This window comes from Bos javanicus, chromosome 14, assembly GCF_032452875.1.
Source record: "Bos javanicus breed banteng chromosome 14, ARS-OSU_banteng_1.0, whole genome shotgun sequence".
NCBI classification, from domain to species: Eukaryota; Metazoa; Chordata; class Mammalia; order Artiodactyla; family Bovidae; genus Bos; species Bos javanicus.
This window is the reverse complement of record NC_083881.1, coordinates 20,770,289-20,796,221: the sequence shown is the minus strand read 5'-3', so window position 1 is coordinate 20,796,221 and position 25,933 is coordinate 20,770,289. Positions and strand designations below refer to the sequence as shown.

The window sequence follows — 25,933 nt, the reverse complement described above, 5'->3', positions numbered from 1 at the left end:
CATTTGTAGTAGTCTTGAGGATTCCTAGATTAAATTACAATTCTTTGTACACACACACACACACAGATACAAACACACACACACTCACTTGCTCAAAAAAAAACCCACAGTGACAAGATTACAGTTAGATAATTTGAACTTTTTTCCACTTTCCACTCAATATTGTTTTCTATTTTTCTAATGATTCTTGATCACTACTCTGGCAACAAAAGTTATGCTCAAATGTTGCTAAATTTCAAAGTAGTTTTTTTCATTTAAACTACAAATTTATTCTTCTGTTGCATAAATAATTATGCAATTATATTCATAAATAATTCATAAATAATTAATTGTCAATATGCATGTTGCTTCTGCTGCTACTGCTAAGTTGTTTCAGTCGCGTCCGACTATGTGTGACCCCATAGATGGCCACCCACCAGGCTCCCCCGTCCCTGGGATTCTCCAGGCAAGCACACTGGAGTGGGTTGCCATTTCCTTCTCCAATGCATGAAAGTGAAAAGTGAAAGCGAAGTCACTCAGTTGTGTCCGACTCTTAGCGACCCCATGGACTGCAGCCTACCAGGCTCCTCTGTCCATGGGATTTTCCAGGCAAGAGTACTGGAGTGGGTCAATATGCATATACATCAATATATGCAATTCTTATTTACACAATTAGTAATTCATGTTTGTGTTCATTGTTCATCACGTGCCACATGCAGGCACATGCAGGAGAAGTTTACTTTGTGAGGAGTGAGGAGGAGAAGGCGGTGGTGGAGGGGCATTGCAAGCAGGCGGGAGAGTTGCAGAGCCTAAGCTGCACCAGTCTGGAGTGGCTGGACGGCCTTGTCCAGGAGAGGGTTAGCGGGACTGTGGGAAAGCAGGCAGAGTTAGACAGGGCAGCCCGGTGAACATCACGGAAGGAGCTTCAAGTCTGTGGGAACGGTGGCTGAACCTCCATGGAGGACCCCATGGTCAGATTTGTGTGCACTGGGTTGATTGTGTCAGATAAGGTAGGATGACCGGCAAATACAAGCTGAGGTGGGACTGCACATGTGTGAGTGGGAGGGAAAGTAAACATCAGCTCAAGAATATTACAAAGGCTATGGATCAACGAGAGCTTCCTGTAAAGGAAAATGAGGGAGCAGGGTCTGGGGTCCACCTGGATGGATGGCTTATACAGAGGATAGGAGACAAGGCACATGCTTTAGACAGGAGGTGATTCCTCCAAAAACAAACAGCAGCAGCATGAAGGCATGACTGGCTTAGAGGAATGGGGTTGTATGGAAATTAATCTGTTTCTCAGTCTATTCAGGATTTCTGTTCTATAGTTAATACAAAGAAGCACTTTCTTCTCCTTAATAACCTTCCCATTCTAATCTCCCGACACTGAAATGTTCTGCAATATTATGATACTTCAGAATTGAACCGAAACACATATTTCCAAGTCATTATTATATAACGAACATAAACTGTCTTATTATTGATAAAATGTTATGATGTTTTAATTCATATTTACACAATAGCTATGACAGTAACACAATTTTGTTGCAATTAAAAATGAGAGGTATTATATCACTAAAGTTAAAATTATGGGCCTTGGAAAAACCAACCAACACATAACGTCCTGGCTTTTGATCCAAGTTCAACAATTTTGTATATTTGTCATCATGGGCCACTAATTTATCTTTTCTCTTTTATTTCCCTCATTTTCTCAACTGCCACTGGCCCATGAGCTCCTTCAGGGAAAGAAGCAAACACAACATCTTGCATATAGACATTAAATCGATATTTATTGAGTGAATGAGTGAACAATAAATTAGCTCTTGAATCTGAATTGTTGTGCAATCCACTCAGAAGAGTGTTGTGTTTATAACTGCTTATTACTGTCATAGTCACTGAGTGTAATTAATTCAACTGCTAAAAGCTGTTGATGTGTTGAGGTGTCATAAAAATAAAAATGGAAGAAGTCATCTAGATTTATACAATTTCCTTTGTCTCATAAATTTCTTTAGCTAAACATTTCTACATCATTTAACTACAAAAAAATTTTAAAGTAAAAACAAAAGAACAAATACACACACTAAAAATACCATTAATAGAAATATTTTGAAACTTCTTAAAGCAGAAGACAAATAGATCCAAAAGAAAAAAATAAACAGAAGCAGAAAGATTAAAAGTAGGGCATATTTGAACAACAGTTATCTGAAAACAAAAAAAAAATCTTGAAAAATTTAAGATACATATATAATTCAACCTTGAATATTCATTGGAAAGACTGATGCTGAAGGTGAATCTCTAATACTTTGGTCACCTGATGCAAAGGGCTGACTCACTGGCAAAGACCCTGATGCTGGGAAAGACTGAGGGCAGGAGGAGAAGGAGGTGACAGAGGATAAAATGGTTGAATGGCATTGGTGACTCAATGGACATGAGTTTGAGCAAATTTTGGGAGATGGTGAAGGATAGGGAAGCCTGGCGTGCTGCAGTTCATAGAGACGTGAAGAGTTGGACACAACTCAGCGACTAAACAACAACAACAATATAATTCAAATATCTTCAGAAATATGCACAAAGATAAGAAAGAAATAAAGGAATTAGTTAAGGTGTTTTAAGTTTCTAGAATTTCCTGAAAGAGGTAAAATTAATAAGTTGTACTGGTGGTGGTTTAGTTGCTAAGTCGTGTTCTACTCTTGCAACCCCTTGGACTATAGCCCACCAGGCTCCTCTGTCAATCAGGTTCTCTAGGCAAGAATACTGGAGTGGGATGACATTTCCTTCTCCAAAATAAGTTGCATTAAACACTAATAAATCGTGCATGGTGGTCTGAGTGTTGGTGACAAACCTCCTAGTCACAGTTTGAAATCCTAGTGACCAACATGATGGTGTAAGAGGAGATGCTGAAGCCACGAGGGTCAAGGCCTCATGCACAAGGTCAGTAGTTCATAAAAGAGTATCCAGAGTGACCCCTGGCCCCACCCCAAGGGAGGACAGAGGAGAAGACAGCAGGCACGAACTAGGAGTGGTCTTCGTCAAAGAACTTGAGGACTCAGCCATGACCTGGATGCCTTAAACCAAGGCTTCCAGCACCCAGAGCTGTAAGAAACCATTTCTGTTGTTTGCTGCGAGTACTGGGGCTTCCCAGGTGGCACAGTGGTAAAGTACCCACCTGCCAAGGCAAGAGACACAGGTTAGATCTATGGGTTGGGAAGATCCGCTGGAGGAGGTAGTGGCAAACCACTCCAGTATTCTTGCCTGGAGAATCCCAGGGACAGAGAAGCCTGGTGGGCGACAATCCATGAGGTCGCAAAAGAGTCTGACACGACTAAGTGACTAGAGAACAACAATTGCGGTTATTATCTGCCATGTTTTGTCACAGCAGCCTGGAAGGACTAAGACATATGGTGTAATGTTTAGACAATAACTAAAACCAAATAAAAGGTGTATATATAGTGATATAATAGAGGGAATATTAAAATTTTAAATATTTAATTACTTTGAAAATCAAAAATAAGTTCAAAAAAACAGAATAGAAAAACTAGCATGTTGATACAAAGGACTTTTTTTCTTGAATATATACAAAACTCTCAAATCTCAACAGTAAAAAATAAAATGGTAAAAATACATAAGTAAAGCCAATTTACTAAATGATCAAAAAACAAAGAGATATTTCACCAAAGAGGACTTCCTGTGATAAATACACATGTGGAAAGATGCTCAACATCATTAGGACACACAAATTAAGGTCATGTGACACAGTGTACCTACACCTTACATCGATAGGAAGGCTAAAGTGGAAGACGGCGGCAACTCTAACCTAAGTCTGCAGCTGCTGGGCTGAGCGAGGTGACCCGAGGAGGGGTTGCTGGACTCTCTACCCTCTTCCCACACTGACCGCTCTGGCTCACAGGGACCTCAGGCCCCACTCCACCTGTCCTCCCCAAGATGGGGTGAGGTGGTGGGCGGGGGCTGACTGCCCTCAGCTTCCCCTCCATCCCTGCCTCTGTGAGCAGGTTCCACGGAGAGCTGGGGGTTCATCACCACCTGCAGCAACAGCACAGTGTCCACGGCCCCAGCCATCCACCCTCCTTGGTGGCAGCAAGGCCAGCCCAACCATGGAGCAGAGGCCCCACGGTGGGGACGGCCACAGGGGTAGAGCTGGTGTCTGAGGGTTCCCAGGGCTCGGTCAGCAGGGCTGAGAAGCGAGCCAAGCCCATGCCCACCACTTGCACTGAGGTGTGTTTGCTACCTGGCCCTCTTCCCACTTTTGGAAGCACACTGAACAAGGAATCACAGTCCCGTCACCAGCCAGACACCAGGCCTCGCTGTCAGTGCCCGTGGAACTCACCGGCTCAGGTCGGTCCCGGGCAGGTACTGGGAGAACCGTGAGTGCAGCAGCGGGATGAGCCTCAGGTCGCACCACCGCTTCTCCCACCGCAGCCCCGGGGACGCGGGCCACGATGAGCAGGACAGCGTGTCCTGAAAGGAAAACAGACTTTCAGCATCGCGGCCACAAACCCCTTCCACCATAGGGCTATTTCCCCCTAAGCAATCCAAAGACAGGGACAGAATACCATGGGATATCCATATTCACTGGCAATGAAATTACATTTTCTAATGTCTCCACTAATGGAATCCTATAAGAAAGTGAGGAGGGAATCGTTGAGATGAAAAATCAGAGTGAAAAACATATGAAAATAATGGGTCAGGAGCTGGGAGAAAAAATAAAATTGGGACAACTGAATCCATTCAAGAATGCAAAGACGGGTCAACTGTGATGAACTTGTAGGTGACAAAAAAAAAAAAGTTCAATTAGCAAGTATTTTCTATCTGTGAAGTACAAAACATTACTAGGGCTTGTGATTCATTGGTTAGTTAAAAATATTTTTGAATAGAATGAATATTCCTCTAAAACAACTCTCAAACAGTACTCAAGGAAATCATTGTCAATTTATTTAACTTTATGTTAAAATGTTCGTATTTTCCTGTATTGCTTTAGAGTTATGTTAAGATAACCACTACTGGTTTGAAATTCCATGTATTTTAAATTCCATAAAAAGTCTGTGTTTTTTTCCTTTTGTACAGAGAAGACGTACATTTGAATAAAATTTGAGCTTTTCAGTGGGTGTTGATCAGTGTTTCTTTCATTTTCTTTCACTGTTGGATTTCTCCTTGGCTCTAGTACAGGGAACGATGGTGCGTAGGCTGGCCTGGGTTCTACCAGCCAAGGCTCAGTTTGATCAGAGAGCTGCTGACGTGGATTTCTCTCTAGTCTAGAGATTCTTTGTGTATAGATGGGTGCTCAGGCATGTCTGATTCTTTGTGTCCCCATGGACTGTAGCCCACCATGCTCCTCTGTTCATGGGATTTCCCAGGTAAGAATTCTCTCATTCTTGAGTGATGATACTAGAAGGAGATTCTGTTTTAGTCTAAATATTGAACTTCTGTGAGTCTAGATATTATTAACCTTTTCTTCTGGTATTAATTTCTTAAAAATTGGTTATAGCAAAAAAAAAAATCTTCCATTATTTTCACTAAAGGTTGAGTGCTCTCTGGTATTACTATGTTAATTGTCAACAGTTGTGCCAGTGAAAGTCCATGAAATCCTTGGAGCAGTTTGGAGCACCCAGAAGGAAGGTCTGGCTTAGACGGTCAAGAGGCCCCCTTGTTGTCCAGTCTCTCGGGGGCTCAGCCTTTGTGCAGGATGGTCGCGTTCAGGGCTTCTGTGGTGACTGAGATGCAGAGACCCAGGGTTCACATCAACCATCCCCTTTTTCCTCGTGTCAGATGTCACAGACAGTCAGCACATGGCCCAGGTGAGGCAGTAGCTGTGCACCAGGGGAAGAGGGCTGAGACCCCCATTAGAATGAAGCCACCTGGGTTCAGAATCATGCTTCCCCAACTGATGAGTCCTGGGAGAGTCACTCACCAAGTCTTTGCACCCATGCATCAGTCTCCAAAGTCATGGCTGTCACCAACAAAACCCACAACTCCTCCTAAGTCTTTTCTGCACAGGGGTACTTGAAACCACCATCCTATGTGACATCCTGGGGAAAACTGACGTGGTTTCCTTGGTCAGGCTGGATCCAACCAAGCAGCCCAGAGAAGTGAGAGGCAGAAACCCACTTGTGGGCTTTTGCTTGAGGCCCCACCTGGGAGGCTGTGCAGTCAGGCATTGACCAGAGGCCTCCAGCTGGTCAGCAGCAGTGTCAGGATCCACTCGGACCTATATCTCTCTGACTCCACAGCCAACATGTGGCCCACAGCGCAACATATAACATTCATAATCAGAGCTTAAATGATGGAAAGAATGACTCAGATTTTTGTCTTGATTATTTCACAATTCTGCAAAGTTATTTCAGGCAAATTATTTACAGACGGACCCTCGTTGTTCATGAAAAGCACAAAGAACTCCTCTCACTCCATTGTTCCCTGAACAAATGGACAGAAAAAGTAAAAGAACATAAAAGACAAGGGAAATGGAATATGGAGAATGAAATCACCATAGGAGAGGATGATAAGCTTTACCAATTACATTTTATAGACTTTGTGTGCTGGCAGGTATGAAAATACACATGACCTTTGACCCTTCCTGATATAGCACCTCAACCTGGAGTCTTTAAGTATCAAAGTTGAAAAATGTCACTTCCTCATACATTTCTTTCTCATAAAAAATATGTTATAACTCCCACTTCAGCTATTGAAATAATCAAGGTTAGTGCATTTCATTTTACAGATCTGTTATTTACAGTGAAATATCTGGTGTCTTTTGAAAATGATTTATACTTATTGCTTAAATTATGACAGTAGAATATAAATTTACTTTCTAGTCTTTTTCTGTAACAACTGCCAGAATTATTTTTGATTGCATACAATGATCTAACAACACAAAGATTTTAATGGTTTTAAGGCCCATAACTAACTTTCAAAACATTTATTCTTCAATGTCAAGAATGTTGTTTCCTATAATATTAATAGCACAAATGGGAAAAGTAGCATTAACAGTCTTTGCTTTAAAATAAACTCTTGCCTGACTTCAGACTATACTACAAAGCTACAGTCATCATGACAGTATGGTACTGGCACAAAGACGGAAATATAGATCAATGGAACAAAATAGAAAGCCCAGAGACAAAGCCACACACCTATGGATACCTTATCTTTGACAAAGGAGGCAAAAATATACAATGGAGAAAAGATAATCTCTTTAACAAATAGTGCTGGGAAAACTGGTCAGCCACCTGTAAAAGAATGAAACTAGAACACGTTCTAACACCACACGCAAAAATAAACTCAAAATGGATTAAAGACCTAAAAGTAAGACCAGAAACTATAAAACTCCTAGAGGAAAACATAGGCAAAACACTCTCTGACACAAGTCACAGCAAGATCCTCTATGACCCACCCCCCAGAGTAATGGAAATAAAAGCATGACCCATTTCCCAGAGTAATGGAAATAAAAGCAAAAATAAACAAATGGGACCTAATTAAACTTAAAAGCTTCTGCACAACAAAGGAAACTATAAGCAAGGTGAAAAGACAGCCTTCAGAACGGGAGAAAATAATAGCAAACAAAGCAACTGACAAAGAATTAATCCCAAAAATATGCAAGCAGCTTATGTAGCTCAATACCAGAAAAATAAACAACACAATAAAAAATGGACCAAAGAACTAAACAGACATTTCTCCAAAGAAGACATACAGATGGCTAACAAACACATGAAAAGATGCTCAACATCACTCATTATCAGAGAAACACAAATCAAAACCACAATGAGGTACCATCTCACGCTGGTCAGAATGGCTGCTATCAAAAAGTCTACAAACAATAAATGCTGGAGAGGGTGTGGAGAAAAGGGAACCCTCTTACACTGTTGGTGGGAATGCAAACTAGTACAGTCACTAAGGAGAACAATGTGGAGATTCCTTAAAAAAACTGGAAATAGAACTGCCATACAACCCAGCAATCCCACTGCTGGCCATACACACTGAGAAAACCAGAATTGAAAGAGACACATGTACCTCAATGTTTATCACAGCACTGTTTACAATAGCTAGGGCATGGAAGCAACCTAGATGTCCATCAGCAGACAAATGGATAAGAAAACTTTGGTACATATACACAATGGAATATTACTCAGCTATTAAAAAGAACACATTTGAATCAGTAGTAATGTGGTGGGTGAAACTGGAGCATATTATACAGAGTGAAGTCAGAAAGAAAAACCCCAATACAGTATATTAACGCATATATATGGAATTTAGAAAGATGGTAATGACAACCATATACATGAGATAGTAAAAGAGACACAGATATAAAGAACAGACTTTTGGACTCTGTGAGAGAAGGCGAGGGTGGGATGATTTGAAAGAATAGCATCGAAACATGTATATTATCATATGTAAAAGAGATGACCAGTCCAAGTTTGATGCATGAAACAGGGCAATCAAAGCCAGTGAGCTGGGACAACCCAGAGCACGGGCATGGGGAGGGAGGTGGGAGGGGGCTTCAGGATTGGGGACACATGTACACCTGTGGCTGATTTATGTCAATGTATGGCAAAAACCACCACAATATTGTAAAGTAATTAGCCTCTGATTAAAATTAATTAATTAATTAAAAAATAAACTCTTTTTACAAAATGTAACACATTTCAAGGTATATTCCCATTCAAGATCTCAAGAACAATGATCAGGCCAAAGTAGAAATGCATACAGAGCAAAAGTGTGCTGTCAGTTACTCAGTCATGTCCGACTCTTTGTGACCCCATGGACTATAGTCCACCAGGCTCCTCTATCCATATGATTTTCCAGGCAAGAACACTGGAGTGTGTTGCCATTCTCTTCTCCAACAGATCTTCCTAACCCAGGGATTGAACCCCCATCTCCTACATTGACAGGCGGGTTCTTTGCCATCTGAGCCACCAGCGAAGCCCACGTAGGGCAAAATTCAGATACAAATTTTGTTAAGGACTTGGCATAGAAAGCACTGATTAAAGGTGAATAGTCAGAATGTTTCTCAGAAACTGGTGAGCTAGTCACCTGAGTTTAAGCCTCCTGGTGAGCACAAGGCAAACTCTCTCTTCACCTTGATGAGCAAACTGGGAGAATCTCGTGTGTCCTAAAATTAGTGACCTCAAGTCCTTGGGAGGACTAGGCTATACTGTTATGTAAGGCGGTGGAGTGATGTTAACGTATCATCAGGTGTTATTTTCTCATATGTTTCAAATGTTGTCTTAAATACGTAGGCCATGTTTCAGGAAACTCAAACAGTATCTGCTTACTCAAAATCTGCTTCAGAAAATAAATATGCCGCAGGAACTGAACACAGCATCCCTGGGCTGGGACAGAAGTGAGGACTAGACACAGCCAGGACTGATGCTTCTCCTAGGGACCTGACTCCACAATGCACGTTCCAGGAACATGTGCCACAAGGCACCCTGCTGTCCAGGTTCCCAGGTACCTCATTATCAGTGACAAGCCAGAAGGACACAGGCTCCTAATCTTATGAATCTCTGAGTAGACCATACTCCATTCCCCAAACTGGCCACCAAGTCTGCGTGACCCACTAATTCCTGAGCAGCCTCAAGTTTGGTATGAAGTCTCCCAATTCTGGATGATTTAAATTAAGTCAGATATTCATAGTCTCTAGCAGACCTTTCTCTGATATTAGGATGCTAATGTCCACTGTTCTTTTTCTGCTAATGTTACAGTTTATTTCACACATTTGCCTGTAGATTTGGGGTTTAAACATTTTGGGGTCAGGAACCATAATTAACTGTTTCCCATGGCACCTAGACAGATCCCCACATGGTAGGTTCTCAGTAAATATCCATTTGATTGAGATGCAATGCAATAATTGTCTTTACTTTTATTGTATTTTAATTTATATGTGTCTTGATTCTTATTGTCTAAAACATTGCAAGTGTTATTAATTCCTTTAAAGATCCTTGCATGCATGTGTGTGATAAGTCATTTCAGTCATGTCCGACTCTTTGCAACCCTATGGACTGTAGCCCACCAGTCTTCCCTGTCCATAGGATTCTCCAGGAAAGAATATTGGAGTGGTTTGCTATGCCCTCCTCCAGGGAATCTTCAGGACCCAGGAATCAAACCTTCATCTTACCTCTCCTGCTTGGCAGACAGGTTTGTTACTATTAGCACCACCTGTGAAGCCCTAAAGATCCTTAGCAAAGTCAAACAATGTTCAATCCTAACGCTAAAAATGGAAATCAAACATGCCTCTTGAAGTGGAAAGACATAACTCAGAAAGAAAAGTTTATGATGATGGAGTTTTTAAAGATTTGACAGTTGGATTTATTTGGAACAGTTGTGCTGTGGAATTGCTGAGTGGTTTCCTTAACGCAGTCAGGTATTTGTAAGGAAAACACTGACTCCAGCTCCACACTGAGGCACAAGTGGTGAACTCAATCCACAGTCACTGCTGTGTATGTAATGGGAAGAGAATAAAGCAGCCTGAATGGCTCCCACCCACTGACCTTCCTCTTTCCGTCTCCTTATTACAGAGGGGTCCACGGGTATGGGGCAGGGACTAGAATAACGTGTCACCCAGCTTGTTCAGCTCTGCAGAAGAACAGCTCTTCCCCCCTCTCAGGAGAGAGCAGAGATGGAGGCTCTGATGTGAGGGACAGATCGGGGAGGTCTCCGGAGAAGGGGATGAGGAGGGAACCTGGCAGGATGTGGGCTCCTGACGGGCGGAGTGGACACTGTATCGCCTGCCTGCCAAGGCTGGAGGGCTGCTCAGTGCCCCATGTCTGCATCCCTGGCTGCAGCCACAGTGGGGATGGGGCACTGAGCCCTGATTCCAGGCAGAGGCTCCTTTCAGAGGGGAGGCGGTCGACTCACAGCTGTGGGGGTCAAGGCACCACCCGTGAAAGGACCCGAAAGACAGCAGAGGCGTCACGAGCATGTTGACCGCAGGGATGGATGAGAGCATGCAGGAGGTGGAAGCTGGGCTGTGGCGGCGAGATGGAGCTGACGGGCGCGCGGACCGACGCCTGTATTCACTTCATACACATGCGCTCATTGTTTGAGTCATTCAGACCTTGCCGCCTTCTGAAGACCACATTTTAGATATTCTCCACCGTGTGACAGTTACTTCTCTGGTGACAGGAGTGAGAGAGAAGGGCAGTGAAGTACCGGATGTGGTTGGTTTACTCTTGGAGAGACGACCCTGGTGGTGCCAATGGTCCTCTTTCAGAACAAAAAAGGCAAAGGAAAATGACTGGGAGCCTGCTGGACTTGGCTGAGACCGACGCTTTGCGGTTCAGTGCACTGAGGCCAGAGGCATGAAGATGTTCAGAAGGAGGACTTTGAAGTGAAATGCCACAGTGAGGTCAAGAATTTCCAATGGAGAGTGAATCATACAGGTCAGAAGAAGCTCCACATCTTATACATCCTAATACTTGGAATAGAAAAATAAAATTCTTCGTAAGTGAGCTCTGCTTCTCTTCAGGTTTGTGAGCACAGGGGTAATGACCATCTTACATTTAACCGGAAGGATTCGTTTTGTCTTTAGAATGTGTGCATGTTTCAAAGGGTGAAATACAAGGAAGTTCAAAATATTTATAAAAGAAAAAGAACTGCTTACTCCAAAGTACAGGTGGTAAATAAAAATCAGCACTTTATTAAATGTGTATAAAACCAACATGCTGATTTTATCAATTATTAAATACAGATCTAGTTTAACATCCCTCACATTTTACACAATGTGTAGATTAGATTTTCATCTTTATCACTTTGCATTAATTCCCTGGTGGGTGTGAAGGTGGCTAAGAAATCCTAATATATCACAAATTATATAGCTACTTTTTGTTAAATAATTTCAAATGAAAAATAATTTCAAATGATAACAAATTATGTCAAATTACATACAAGATGCCATGTTATAAAATGATTTATGATGTTCTTTCAAAGTTAAGTCTCTACAGCTTACAAAGGGCTTAGTGCAGACCTGAGAGGAGAAAAATGACATTAAAAAAATAACAGACCTACTTATTTACCTCCTCCCTGGATTAGCATAATTCTGAAAAAATAAAGCAGCCAAGGATTTCAAGTCTGTCAGAGAAGCCAGGTCCCAGAGCAGTTTGAGCGAATTCTAACCCCGTGTACCCTGGGCTTTGTCTAGGTTCCCTCCTCATTAGTGGGGACCATGCCCTGGGCATCTTACTGTGTTGTTGGGATGGTAGTTGAGGTGCAGGCCGCTGTCACAGAGCGGGGAGGAGGTGCCGCTGCTCTGGTCGCTCGGTGCACCTGCGGGAAGAGTCAGAGCATTGCTGGTTAGAAGCCCACCTGCTCTGCATGGACATCTTCTGTCCCGTGAACTTCAGGTCACTTCAGGTATCATGCAAGCCAGGGAGTAAAATTATCTCTGTTTTATTTATGTCAAAGCCAGAGTTTTGGAAGTAAACAAAAATAAAAATGAAAACTAAAGTGGATCCTAAAAGAGACCTGCAAATATTTATCTTTGATTTCAGAAGCATTAAGGTTTTATTAAGGGAAGCATTCAACCTTATAAAAATAGTATTTTACTTTATTACCCGAAGAGACCTATTCTTATGGACCATACTTAAAATGGTGCAAGATTTTGTTTGGCTATGAAGTCCTACTTAATTTTTTGTACTAATGTACTAGCAAATCTCGTGTATGTTTACCATAATTTTCCATAATGCAAAGTTTGTAAGTACTCTGTCTTCACAATCACTCTTGCTGTGTACACTGTCACTGGGAGCACCTTCATTGACATGCAATCAATTTACAACTAAAATAGTTCATATTAGATCCTCATGAGAAAACTACAAATATCTATTTTTAAAGATGAGTAATATAAAATAAAGACTTGTGATTTTCTAAGATTTTACAATTTAGTAATTGCTTCAAAGATATATAATCTTGGTACCAAAATCCCACTAAAACATCACAGGAAAAATACATCTGGAAATCTTTAATGAACATAGATTAAAAAATAATAACAATATTTTACAAATTAAAACCTGTAATATATCTATAAAGATACAGCATGATCATGGTGTTTATCCTAGGGATGCAAGCTTTATTTGGCATTCAAAATCAACTTTTAAAAAGTTACCATATCAACAGAAAAAAATTTTTAAATGTAGTATCTCAATGGATGAAAAACATATTTGACACAATTCAACATTAACTTCTAAAACAAAGAAAGAAAAAGAAATATCTTCAGTAACCAGGATTAGAAGGGTGCCTATATTTTAACTGGGGCTTCCCTAGTGGCTCAGCTGGTAAAGAATCCACCTGCAATGTGGGAGACTTGGGTTCGACATCTGGGTTGGAAAGATCCCCTGAAGACAGGAATGGCTACTCACTCCAGTATTCTGGCCTGGAGAAGTCTATGGACTGTATAGTCCATGGGGTCACAAAGAGCTGGACATGACTGAGTGACTTTCACTTTCTATTCTAGCCCAATAAAAGGCACCTGTGTTATACAGGGCAAAGTAAGTCAGAGAAAGAAAGACAAATATTGTATATTAACGCATATATGTGAAATCTAGAAAAGTGGTACAGGTGAACCTATTTGTAGGACAGGAATGGAGACACAGATGTAGAGAAGAGACTTGTGGACACGGTGGGGAAAGGAAAGAGTGGGGTGATGGGAGAAAGTAGCACCAACATACACACACTACCATGTGCAAAGTAGACAGCTAGTGGGAAGCGGCTGAACAACACGGGGAGCCCAGCCTGGTGCTCTGTGACGACCTATAGGGGTGGGATGGGGAGGGAGGGAGGCTTAAGAGGGAGGGGAATTATGTATAATTATGGCTGATCTGTATCTGTATTGTTGTATGGCAGAAACCAACACAACACTGTAAAGAAATTTTCCTCTGATTAAAAATAAATTAAGTAAATTAATAATAAAAAGGGCAACTATGAGCACCCACAGCTGATGGCACACTTAACAGTGAGAAGCTGGATGGTGTCCACCAGTATCTTGCACAGGGGAAGGACATCTGCACTCAGGACTTCATTCAACACATTGCTAGAGGACCACCCCATTACTATGTGCATAATCAAGAAAAAACAAGGAATTAAAGAAATATAGCTTGGAAAGAGACAAGCAAAACTCACTATTTGTAGATGACATAACTTCATATGTAGAAAAATTTTTACAAAGAACAAAAAATCTTATTAGAATTAGTAAGGAAATTAAGCTATGTTGTAAAATGTCAATATATAAAAATGCTTGTTTTTTGTATGTTAGCAACCGATAATTGGAAAATTAAATATTTAAAATATTATTTACACTAAAATACAAAAATATAAAGGACTTAAATTTAATGAAAGATATGATATACTTTCCCATTGGAAACACTAAAATATTGACAGAAAAAAAAATATAAAGAGATGGAAAGATATGTTTGTGGAATGAAAGATTTAAAGTTGTTAAGGTGTTAAGTATACTAATTGTTTATCAATTCAATCTAGTCACATTCAAAATCATAATAGCTTTTTATATGAAAATTGATATGCTATTTATAAAATGTACGCAGCAATGCACGGATCTAGAATAGCTGAACACAAATTGAAATAGCTTGAAATATTGCAAAGTTGAAGAACCTACCCTGGATGACTTTTTAAAGTAGTATAAAGCTGCAGTGATCAACTTTGGAGAAGGCAATGGCACCCCACTCCAGTACTCTTGCCTGGAAAATCCCATGGATGGAGGAGCCTGGTGGGCTACAGTCCATGGGGTCGCTAAGAGTCGGACACGACTGAGCTACTTCACTTTCACTTTTTACTTTCCTGCATTAGAGGAGGAAATGGCAACCCACTCCAGTGTTCTTGCCTGGAGAATCCCAGGGACAGGGGAGCCTGGTGGGCTGCCATCTTTGGGGTCACACAGAGTCGGACACGACTGAAGCGACTTAGCAGCAGCAGCAGCAATGATCAACACTGTGGTTTTGTTGAAAGAATACAGTATGCATAAATTAATGGAAATAAGATGGTGATTCCTTCATTCTTGATTCCTACTTCAGAACCAAAATGTTATTACTATAAGAGAGATTATAAACTTAAACATAGAAATCAATGTTATAGGCACTCCCCTGGTGATCCAGTGGCTAAGACTCCATGCTCCCAATGTATAGGGCCCAGGTTGGATCCTGCATGGAGGAAACTAGGTCCCAGATGCCTCAACAAAGATCAAAGATCCTGTGTGCAGGAACAGCCAAATAAACAAATAAATCTATTTTCAAAAAATCAAGCTGAAAAGCTGCTTGCAAAAATGTAGGGAAAGATCCTTGCTACCAAGGGGTAGGCAAATATTTTTTAGAGAAGATACAAAAAACTAAAAGCATATACAACAAAAACAACAACAAAATGATAAATTAGATCTTATAAAAATAAAATCAAACTCTCACAAAGAGTTGTACAAACTGAGACACCTTGGGTAAAAAATACAGTCATGCACAAAATGAGTGAAATGTTTGTAACACACATAACTAACAAAAGGCTTATAAGCAGTCTTGTATTCTCCTGCAATGTGATAATATAAAGGCATACCAATAGAAATAGGGGTGAAAGACACATCACAAAATAAGAGATGCAAATAGCACACGACAAGGAGCAAATCATCATCAGTCTTCAGAGAAATGCAAATTGAAACTTCAATCTTATACCACCAGAACTCAAGAGAACAGCTGAAGAAATTGTGACCATCACATATTGCATTAATACAGAGCAACCAAAACTCTCACCCACACTGGAGTGGACACTGAGAGATCTGTAAATATATGCCCATCTTAGAAATAGATTTGGCAGTTTGTCAGCAAGTTAATTGCACATCTGTCTTGTCACTCAGCAATTCCACTCCTAGGTACTTACAGTACCAGTTATAGTAGTGACATAAAATACTAAGACTCTCCATCATTGTACAGGATTGTTTATAGCAGTTTTCTTTACAATAGCAAAACACCGGAAACTGTTTGCCTATAAGCAGGAAAATTTATTACCCAACTTTACTACAGTCACAAGTGGAACACTACGCAACAATGTAAAAAAAAGTTCTGAAAATATGTAACATGAGATGGTTCATTATGAAAGAAGCCAGATGTAAAAAAATAAAAACAGCTTGATTACATTACATAAAATTCTAGAAGAAGCAAAAAATAATACTTGATGGCAAGAAATCAAGTCAGTGGTTTTTTGTGGGAATGTTATTTATAGGAAGATGCACAGCAGAACCATTTTATGAGCTATATGCATGTGGACTAAGCAAACATGCGTTTGTCAAAACTGATCCAATTGAGAATTGAGGATCTTTGCATTTCATTTCATGTAAACTTCATTAAAAATATACTCTTATTTGATTTTAGCAAAACCTGTAAGACGTATGCATTTCATTTCATAATGTTCAAATAGATATGGAAATTTTTAAGTAGCTCTTATGAAAATTATTGCATTTTCACATAGACCAGGGCTTCCTTCAATCTCCATATTTTCATCAGGACAGATTAAGTGTAAATGTTTATTTAGTAAATTCAGTAGTTGAATAAGAGTATATTGCTTTCTACTTAGAGAATATATATTCATCAAACATTATGAATGAAATTCAATAGAGATACAAAATGTATATATTTAATATGACACATTTTAAAATAAATAATGTTTCCCCAATTATAGTTGGAAAATAGCTAAATGTGAATACATTTTGAAACAAAACCAACAGCTGTTCCCTTTGGAGAAAGGTTAATTGAACGCTTTGTGACATCAAGACAAAATGTTTGTATTCAGGTAGAAATCCCAACTTTGAAAAGAAGCTACTAATTACTGTCAGGAAATAATGGTTCAGAAAGCAAGCATGACTTGAGCATTTTACCTATCCTTCACAAATGCTTACATGCACAGTCTTCGTTCAGTGACAGTTTGAGGAAAGCGGGTGCTCGTTTCAAGAATGAGACTGTCAGGGTGACCTCTTCTCCAGCATTCCGAAGAACTTGAACCTAATAGAAAACATAATAAAAATGATACCACTATCAGTGTGTCGGCAAACATTTCTGTGATTGCAGCAGCTTAAAGTACTGGGTGGTCTTTTCCAGCTCTCACATCTTGTGATGTGGCTGCAAACATTCAGTGGGAGGTGCACAGGATGAATGAGCTAAGCTGCAGGCACTCAGCCTTCACAGCCTCCCTCCCCCACCATTCTGTGTCCCTGTTCACACAGGATGTGATGGCCCTTCATTTACATTTATCAAGACTCTCTTGAGTTTATGGTCTATCTTAAGTCTACAGAAAGATCTATATTTATGAATTTACTGAATATTCATTGAACATCCATGATGCACTATTTGGAGATCTATGAGAAAATTACCCTGCAGATGTTGACCAGAGTGCTAATTCTAATTAAATTGTTCCAGTGCACTCACACACGTTCGCAAAGAATAAATAGGTATTGCTTTTCCATTATATCATTGCATATTTTCTTCTCTTTCTCTGAAAATATAGAACAACTCTCCACACTTTCCAAATTATAGAATTACTATGTCTATTTCTACCAGTTAAATTATAGTCATTTATCAAAATATTATAACAAGCCAAATGTTAGCAATATTAAAAGAAGTTCATAAAGCTGAGGATTATTTATAGCAAACATATCTAGAAAAGATATGTATATCTATAATTTTAAAAACTCACATAGACTAAGAAGAGAATTAAGAGTAAATAGTGAAGAAGCAGTTAATAACCACGGGGACATAATTTGTTATTAAACTTATAGAAAAATGATCATCATAAAATCATTAAAGAACTGACTATGAAAATGGTTTAGAATGACTTCTGGTCTCTATGTGCTATATGCATGTTAAGTCGCTTCAGTTGTGTCCAACTCTTTGAGACCCCATAGACTGTAGCCCACCAGGCTCCTCTGTCCATGGGATTTCCCTGGCAAGAATACTGGAGTAGGTTGCCATTTCCTCCTCCAGGGGATCTCCCAACTCAGAGATCCAGACTGCATCTCCTGCATTGCAGGGGGATTGTTTACCGCTCAGCCAACTGGGGAAGCCCCCCAAATCAAATGAAATTATAGAAATAAAAAGCAAAATAGCATAAACAACTTTGCTGGATTGGCCCTAACCCTGACCTGAGGACAGAACAATAACATTAAGCCAGTCTGAGCATTAAATAAGATACACATACACAGACACACATACACACACACACACACACAAATAATACATAGCATCATGTTAAAAGTAGGAAATTTTTAAAATGAAGAAAATTATATAATCATTTTAATAGATACAAAGAAGACTTTGATTACATTCATTCGATTCATTTGATAAAAGCTCATAGAAAATTGAATGTACAAAGAAGTATCCTTCATATTATAAAGAGATACACAGAAAGTGTATAAGAAACATCACAGCTAATGGTGAATTACTGAGACATTTCTCTTTGAGATCAGAAATGAGACAAAAATGGCCACCAATTTCATTTCTCCTTAATCTTTCTTCAGGTTTTACTGTAATAAGGCAAGAACAGAGCTAATAAAAATCATTAAAATTGAATAGAAGAAATGAAACACATTATTCAGAGGTAACATGATTTTTGAATATAGAAAATCCTTAAGAGCCTATAGACATCACTGCATGGTGAGTTATTAAGTGAGTTCAGTGTGGAATATCACAGATACAAAGTAATGTATAGTGATCAACTGGCTTTGATTTAATATCAACAAATAAATACAAGATTAGCTGAACTGGAGGAAGATGGTATATCATGGACACCTCCGGACATAAAACTGTGAGGATATCAGTTCTCTTCTACTTTCCCATGGATTCACAATAATCCCATGCAAAGTTCCCATTCTTCTTCTTCTTTTTTTTTTTTTTTTAGTTTTTAGCTTAGTAAGAATTTATGAACTTGGCTTGTTTCACAGTGGCATGTAATAATTATATAATTATTATTATACAAGTGCACTGGAGTGTGTGAGGCAGTGGAAAGCAGCCACTAAATGCACACATTCTACAGCAAGTGTGCAATACATAATATCCAATGTTAAATAAAAAACAACACTGTGAGAATCTCAAGTATAATTAAGAGAACAAAGTAGAATAAGTTAAATATAGTTGACCCAGAAATAGCTAATGGGCAAGAGCTTTTTTTTGAAGCTTTATATTGGTAAACTTGAGTCTTGAAATTTTGTTCAAATGCCATCGAGATAAATAAAAACTTTTCAAAAATTATAAAACCTTACCCTAGCAAAGGAACTTTGAGTTTGTTTTCAATAAAAGGTCAGTTATGGGTGTCTTTCTGGATAACCACAACTTCAAGTTCTCAACACATACTCATTTCTTAATTAATGCAGAAACACATGCTTGATTCAGCAGCACATATGCTAAAAAAATTAATGCAGAAATAGTCATCTTTTCAGAGAACAGGATTGAGATAATTGGCCTGATACTGTCATGTAGAAAATACAGGTTCCACATCATGAATAAGGAAGAATGTCATCTTCTTGCACAATTGGAAATCAGCGCCAATAAATCCAATCATCGTTTTCATATTCATTTACATTTCTTGATGCAAATCAAATGTCCATTTTAATCAGATGACATATTGGCACAGTTTTTCTCTCATACTGCCTTGGGTGAGTACATGAGCAAAAGCACAGAAGTTGGTAAAAGATGACAATCAGTAACAATGGAAAAAGGAAAGGGAACTACTCCTATATGTATAGGCTGACTCTGTTAAACCAGGACAAGATAACTGTTCGGACTGTGACCTAAATGTCCATAAACTCCATCCGTCTGTTAGACAGGAAACTGCGTAGAATCCTGTTGTGTTCTCTGTCCTTCTGCTTTCCCGTGGGGGCCATTCTAAATTCACAGGAGATTCTGAGGAAATATTTAGCCGCCCACCACCGCTGTGGTGTATGAAGCCAAAAATGCTCATAGCTGGAGGTTATTTTACCATTTTGTTTTCTGAAGACTTTATTTTTGTAGGGCAGTCTCAGGTTCTTAGCCAACTGGAGGGGAAAGTGCAGAGATTTTACTTGGGCCCCCTGCCCTCTAGAAGTACAGCCTCCCCGTGGTCAACACACTCGAGCTGAGTGGGACATTAGATACAAGTTATGAACCTGCAGTGACATGTCAACACCACTCAGAGTGCACAGCTGATGGGAGGGTTTAGTCTTGGGGGTGAGCCTGCTGTGGGTTCCACATACCACACACACACAGACCAACCACACAGAGAGAGACACACACAGACCACACACACCACACACACACACCACACACACACACAGGACTTCCCTTTGACTTTGGCCTCACCCCGCTGATATGTCGTTAACTGCAGTAAATGATTTCCTTAGAGTCCTGACCTCTGGAGGAAACGGAAATTGAGAATGACTTTGAGGAACGGTCTTAAACAAACTTCTTTTCAGACAAAACAGCTAAGCTGGCACTAGATATGATACCAAGCCTTACTATCCATGTTGAGATGGTGACGACCTGTGGACACTGAGTAAACAGTGTTTCCTTGTATAACCATTTTATTTATACTAACTGTAGGGGGAAATAATGTACTTATTATATGGGGCTCTCTTGAGTAGGACTAGGTCCTCGGCTTCCCACTTTCACATGTAAATTTGAGGGGAATCTGTGGAGCAGTGGGGGGGCACACGCCCCTCTCTGTGAGGACAGGTGTGCGTGTCCACACCTACAGGTGACGGGTGGGGTCAGAGTGCTGCCAGCGTTCAGGGTGGAGACAGGGCCTTCTCAGGAAAGAGACATCTGGTCAAGGACGGAGCCTATAGTTCCCACGAACCCTGGTGCCGGTGCGTGTGTGTGTAAGTCCTGTCCGACTCTGTACGACTCTGGTGGGACTGTAGCCCACCAGATTGGACAGTAAGTCGTGTGTGACAGCCGGAACTGTCCCTCTGGAAAATGAGGTGCAGAACTGCATACAGAAAATCCTGTCACCCCTGGAAGTAGTGGGTGGATTAACATGAGAAGGCAAGTATCACATGGAATCTGGAAAATAAGAAAGAAGTCTGAAGTAACTTAGAAATACCATCTCTTACCATAAAGTGACACTGAACAGTGATGGAAAAGCTGAAGACAGATGGAGGACGGGATGGGGGATTGGATTACTGTGGACATCACAGCTGGAGAAAGGTGCTGTGACGTTCCTGAGGGTGAATCTCACACATTCATTCATCTCATCACCTTTCCTGCATTTTAATTTGTGGGAAACATTCCACATACACAAAAAGTACAACAGGATCCCTTATATAGACATTTCAAGTCTGAATGTTACATTCTCATAAAATTAAAAAAAAAAATCACAGCAAAAATGCTTATATAGTTGTATGTTTTAAAGAGAACTACTAAATTTTTAGTACTTCTGAATTCCTAAAGTTTCACCCTAAAATAGTGTGCGAGTATGTAGTAAGTTTTCAATTTGGGTAAATATTACAAATAAGAATGGAGGTTGACTAAATAACAATGTCAGCTCTAATAACCAGGATATAGTAATAACTATTGATGAATTTCAATATGGAAAAAATCATTTACTTTAGTGAGGTGAGAATGTAGAACACCTGATCCACTTTTACTGTAATATTTGAAGCTATAACTAAAAATTCCATCACTTTAAAAGACCTCATTAAAATAAGATTCTATGTAATAAAAGTGGGTGAAATGCCACATTCTAGATGAGTTGAACTTAACAAGCAGAATACATTGGTAGCTAGTTCATACACTATAGTAACACTATTTCAGCATTTGTTTTAATTGCAGTATTTTTTCAAAGACACAAGTAATATTTTACTGTGCTTTCTAACGTTGTATGTCAACCAACTAGTTCATGTTCTATTAGGCAGTTTAACAAAAATTTTAAATTGGTAAAAAGTTTATTTTTAAGAAGTCATCTGGAACAGATGGGTTCAAAACTAAGCTTTATCTAATTTTTGAAGGAAGGGAGAGACTTTCCCTCATTTTTGTACAACTCTGTATGAGATTGTCTCAGGAGTGAATTGTCAGGATCTGAGAAGCAGCACGGACTTGGTGACTCCCACGTTGGAAGAGCAGCTGAAGCCCGGAGCTGCAAGTGTTTGTTTACACACATCATCACAACACGTTTGCACAGCAGCACAGGACTCGGAAGTAAACACTGTGGAGTTGCTGGTGCACTTTCTTCCCGTAGTCTTTCATCTCACTCTATCACATGCATCATTTCTTATGTCACTTTGAACTTTAGGTACACTCCCGCCCCCATTCCCCAGAGCACGCGGAGAGCAGGATTAATGCTCTGGTACAGTCAGCAGCGCTGTGGGGCCACTGCTGGCTCTGCCAGCACCTTCCTGGAAACAGACATTCAAGAGGGAGAAATACAGCTGTCCTGCCATGAGAAAACAGTGATTTTTCTGGGCGTCTGGTCATTTCAAATACTTGAAAATAGATGTGAGTTTCAAATATAATGTGTTAAATGAGTGGGGAGAAAATAATCCTTATATGCTGCTAAATACATGAAGGAAAATAGAGTTTATTACTTCATGATTACTTCAGATTTCAGTCTTCAGAGGAATCTATCACACACAAAATGGTGGGGACATGGTGATTATAGCCCTGAAGATGGTTATGAACTTGTGCAAAACACAGGCACTTTATTTTGAAGCTGTGTATGTCTGTCCCTGTCTGACGTATCTGAAATTACTGAGAATGTGTAAGGGTGGCCCTTAGTAAGAGTATCAACTTACTGCCTTTTTATTTTGTCATCTGGAATCTCCCTCAAGTCTCCTGTTCTACTTTGAACTCTACTTCTTTTCAACAGAGTAAGTCCCAGAGGACAGTCCTGCCATCTGGTACCTGACAAAGTGACCAGTGATGGGATGACAAAACAGAAACCAAGACAGACTCTTCGGGAACCTCTCTGTCAGTCACTCAGCTTCAGGCTCAGACCTCACACTCACCCCTCCCTCTCCAACAGGCACCATCATCTCAACCCAAGGACAGTTCACAAAAGGGTGAACTGATCAAGACGATACATGAAACACAGCCGGCGCCCAGACATTAGCCTGTCTTGTCTTAAAGCCGCCTTGTCTCAGAGGCCATGGGGAATCCTATGTGTCTCATGTGACCCTGAAGCCAAGGTTGAACAACAGGAACTTTAAGCTCTATCTCTTTAAATAAATTCAGGTCAATGAATGCCAATTTCAGAAATCTATAAGCTGGTCACTTGAGATATAAAATTGAAATGGCTTATGTTCGGTTAGAAATTTTAGAAGAATGAGGGTTCAATAAGGGCACATAAGCTTGCAGAGAGTACTTTCCAATGAAACAGTATCAGAGAAAACCACTGACTGTAATTCTCACCAGCACGTCCCTTAAAATGCAGATGGTGAGGAACACTGGGCTCCCTGCCCCTGCCCCTCCTGGCTGACGTCCCCTCATACTCCCTCCACCGGCTTAGCTCTATTTGGAGTCCTGAGCAGGAGAAGGGTTCACCTTGTGAGTAATGAGAGGAGAAGGGCTGCTATTACTCCTGCATCTAGTCTGGCTCCGTTTCCATAGCAACCTGGGCAACCGTGTCCCCAGACAGAGCACCTGCCCAGCACAGCTCCCGGAGAGGAAGGAGATTGATGAGGTGAGGACAGTCAGACCACTGGACCCACAGGGCCATCGCCCACCAGCGTGGCTGGCAATTCCCGTCTGGGTTTCACAAACAGGAGACTCAATCAGCAAGTCTGTGCCGCGTGGCACATGGGGCTGGAACTCCAGTCCAGCCCTGTTTCTATTCACTGCTGGGAGGAACCCTGTTTTTTTTTTTTTTTTTTTCATCACTGAGCAGAAACCACAGAATGGACAGAGCAGCAGCAGTGCCTGGCCAAGGACCCCAGTAAGAACCATCTCATATTCTCCTTGACGTTGCTTGGGCAAAGAAACTCTGAAGGAATTCTTAACATTTCCCAGACTAACTATCCAGCTCTTTCTGAAGTAACTGGGAGATGTGTATGACCATCCCAGTTGTTGAGGAAACATGTCAGGGGGATGCTGAGATCTACCTCCTGACATCCAGAGTACTAAATGGAGAGCCTTTCATCTTTCATGTGTCGCCTCACAAGGTTCACCATAGGGAAAGAGAAAAATGTTTGAATTTCATCTGATCTGGTCAGATGTATTTGCTACCCAATAAACATAAAGTTCACATTATTTGAATAGATGGAACACAAGTAATTATAGGGAGAAAGAATAAAACTCTCCAAGTGAAGCAAGTGTTGTATATTGTCTATCACCAGCACCTGACAATGCCTGATATTGTACAGTGTATGTGATGCAGCGTACCTTGTACTACTGGGGCTCTGCTTTGTGGATCCTGGCATCTCAGACCATAAAATCTTCACAGGGACAAATATAATTTCCAGTACAATTGTTTTATCCCAGAGACGTGAGTGCACACTAGATATAGTTGTTGTTGTTCAGCTGCTAAGTCGTTTCTGACTCTTCCCAACCCCATGGACGGCAGCATACTAGGCTTCCCTGCCCTTCACTACCTCCCAGAATTCGCTCAAACTTATGTCCATGGAGTGGGTGATGCCATCCAACCATCTCCTCCTCTGCCCAGCCTCTTTTCCTTTTGCCTTCAGTCTTTCCCTGGATACAATATTTGTTAATAAAAATAATGCTAATCATGGTTTTGTGTCTCTCACTCAGTATCTGAGCTACACCACTTTAAAAACAACTGTATTTTCCCTTATTTTCACAACCTGTAATTCTCTCAAAAAGACATTTTTATTGCTAATTACAGGCTGATTTTTGATATGAAAGCAAAAAATTTTGTAATCAATCTTAGATTCCACAAAATAATCTGTATCTGAGCATCAAATTATACTTTCTTTAAGAACATAAAACATCTTTGAACAGCCTTTCACCATCAAGTCAGTGTGAAAGAAACTTTTAGATGTGGTTCACAGCACAGCATAACTCTTATGTATTATCTGACAGCATGGTTATTATCTGCCTCATTTTTTTAAATTTAAAATCCACAAAAATAAAATGAAATTACATCATCTCTGAACAGAGATCATCTTTTTTATTTTCCAATTTTGATGTATTTACTTTCCTTTCATAGTTGCACTGGATAAAACTTCCAATACTATGTTGATTAGAACTGGTAAAAGTGGGCATCCTTTTCTTATTCTTGATCTTAGTGAAAAAGCTTTTTTTTTGCTGAGTATGATATTAACACTGGGTTTTTCATTTAAAGTGTTTATTATGTTGAGGTAGCTTACTTTTGTTCCCTGCTTGTTATTTTTATCAAGGAAGAGTGTTGAATTTTGTCAAACGCTTTTCTCTGCATCGATTGAGACAATCACTCCTTTTTATCACTGAAGAGTATTCCATTTATGGTTGCAGTACAGTCTGTTTATCCATTCATATGTTGAGGACATGTTGGTTGGCTCTAATTTTTGGTGATTAAAAATAAAAGCTTCACTAAAACCTCCTATACATATTTTTCTATGAACATATGTTTTCGTTTTTCTTGGCTAAATACTTGTGAATATGCATGCTCCGTTGTATAACATAATATTTCACTTTGCAACAAACTGTCAAATGGTGTTTCACGGTGGCTTGATCATTTTGCATTTCCACCTGCAATGAGTGAAAATTCTGGGGCTCCACACCCACTCCATTATTTTGTACTGCTGATTTTTGGATCGTGTTATTCTACGGGATTTATGGTCTATCTTCCTGTTTTCGACTCAGTTTTGTTTGTGGCACATAATTGTTGGAAGGCACTGGCTCACAAGTTGAAGTGACAGGTAGATAAACATCCCTTGAGGAATGCTGATATGATGCTGGGCAGCCCCAAATGCATTTATGCAACAATCTTCAAAAAGTCATTAGTACATCAAACACAACCAACAATGTATAAAAGGAGTTGTACATCAAAACAAACTAGGTTT

The 25,933-nt window shown here is 40.1% G+C and overlaps 1 protein-coding gene across 1 annotated transcript in view; it reads right to left on the bottom strand.

Annotated features, from left to right (window-relative positions):
• The window catches only part of SNTG1 (syntrophin gamma 1), a 418,678-nt gene that overhangs the window by 80,407 nt on the left and 312,338 nt on the right, over nt 1-25,933 (bottom strand). Inside the window, exons 9-11 of the mRNA XM_061438726.1 lie at nt 16,868-16,970; nt 12,167-12,249; nt 4,325-4,455 (exon numbers count right to left, since the gene is read on the bottom strand). Coding sequence (XP_061294710.1) covers nt 4,325-4,455; nt 12,167-12,249; nt 16,868-16,970 — 317 coding nt within the window. The remainder of the gene's footprint in view (nt 1-4,324; nt 4,456-12,166; nt 12,250-16,867; nt 16,971-25,933) is intronic.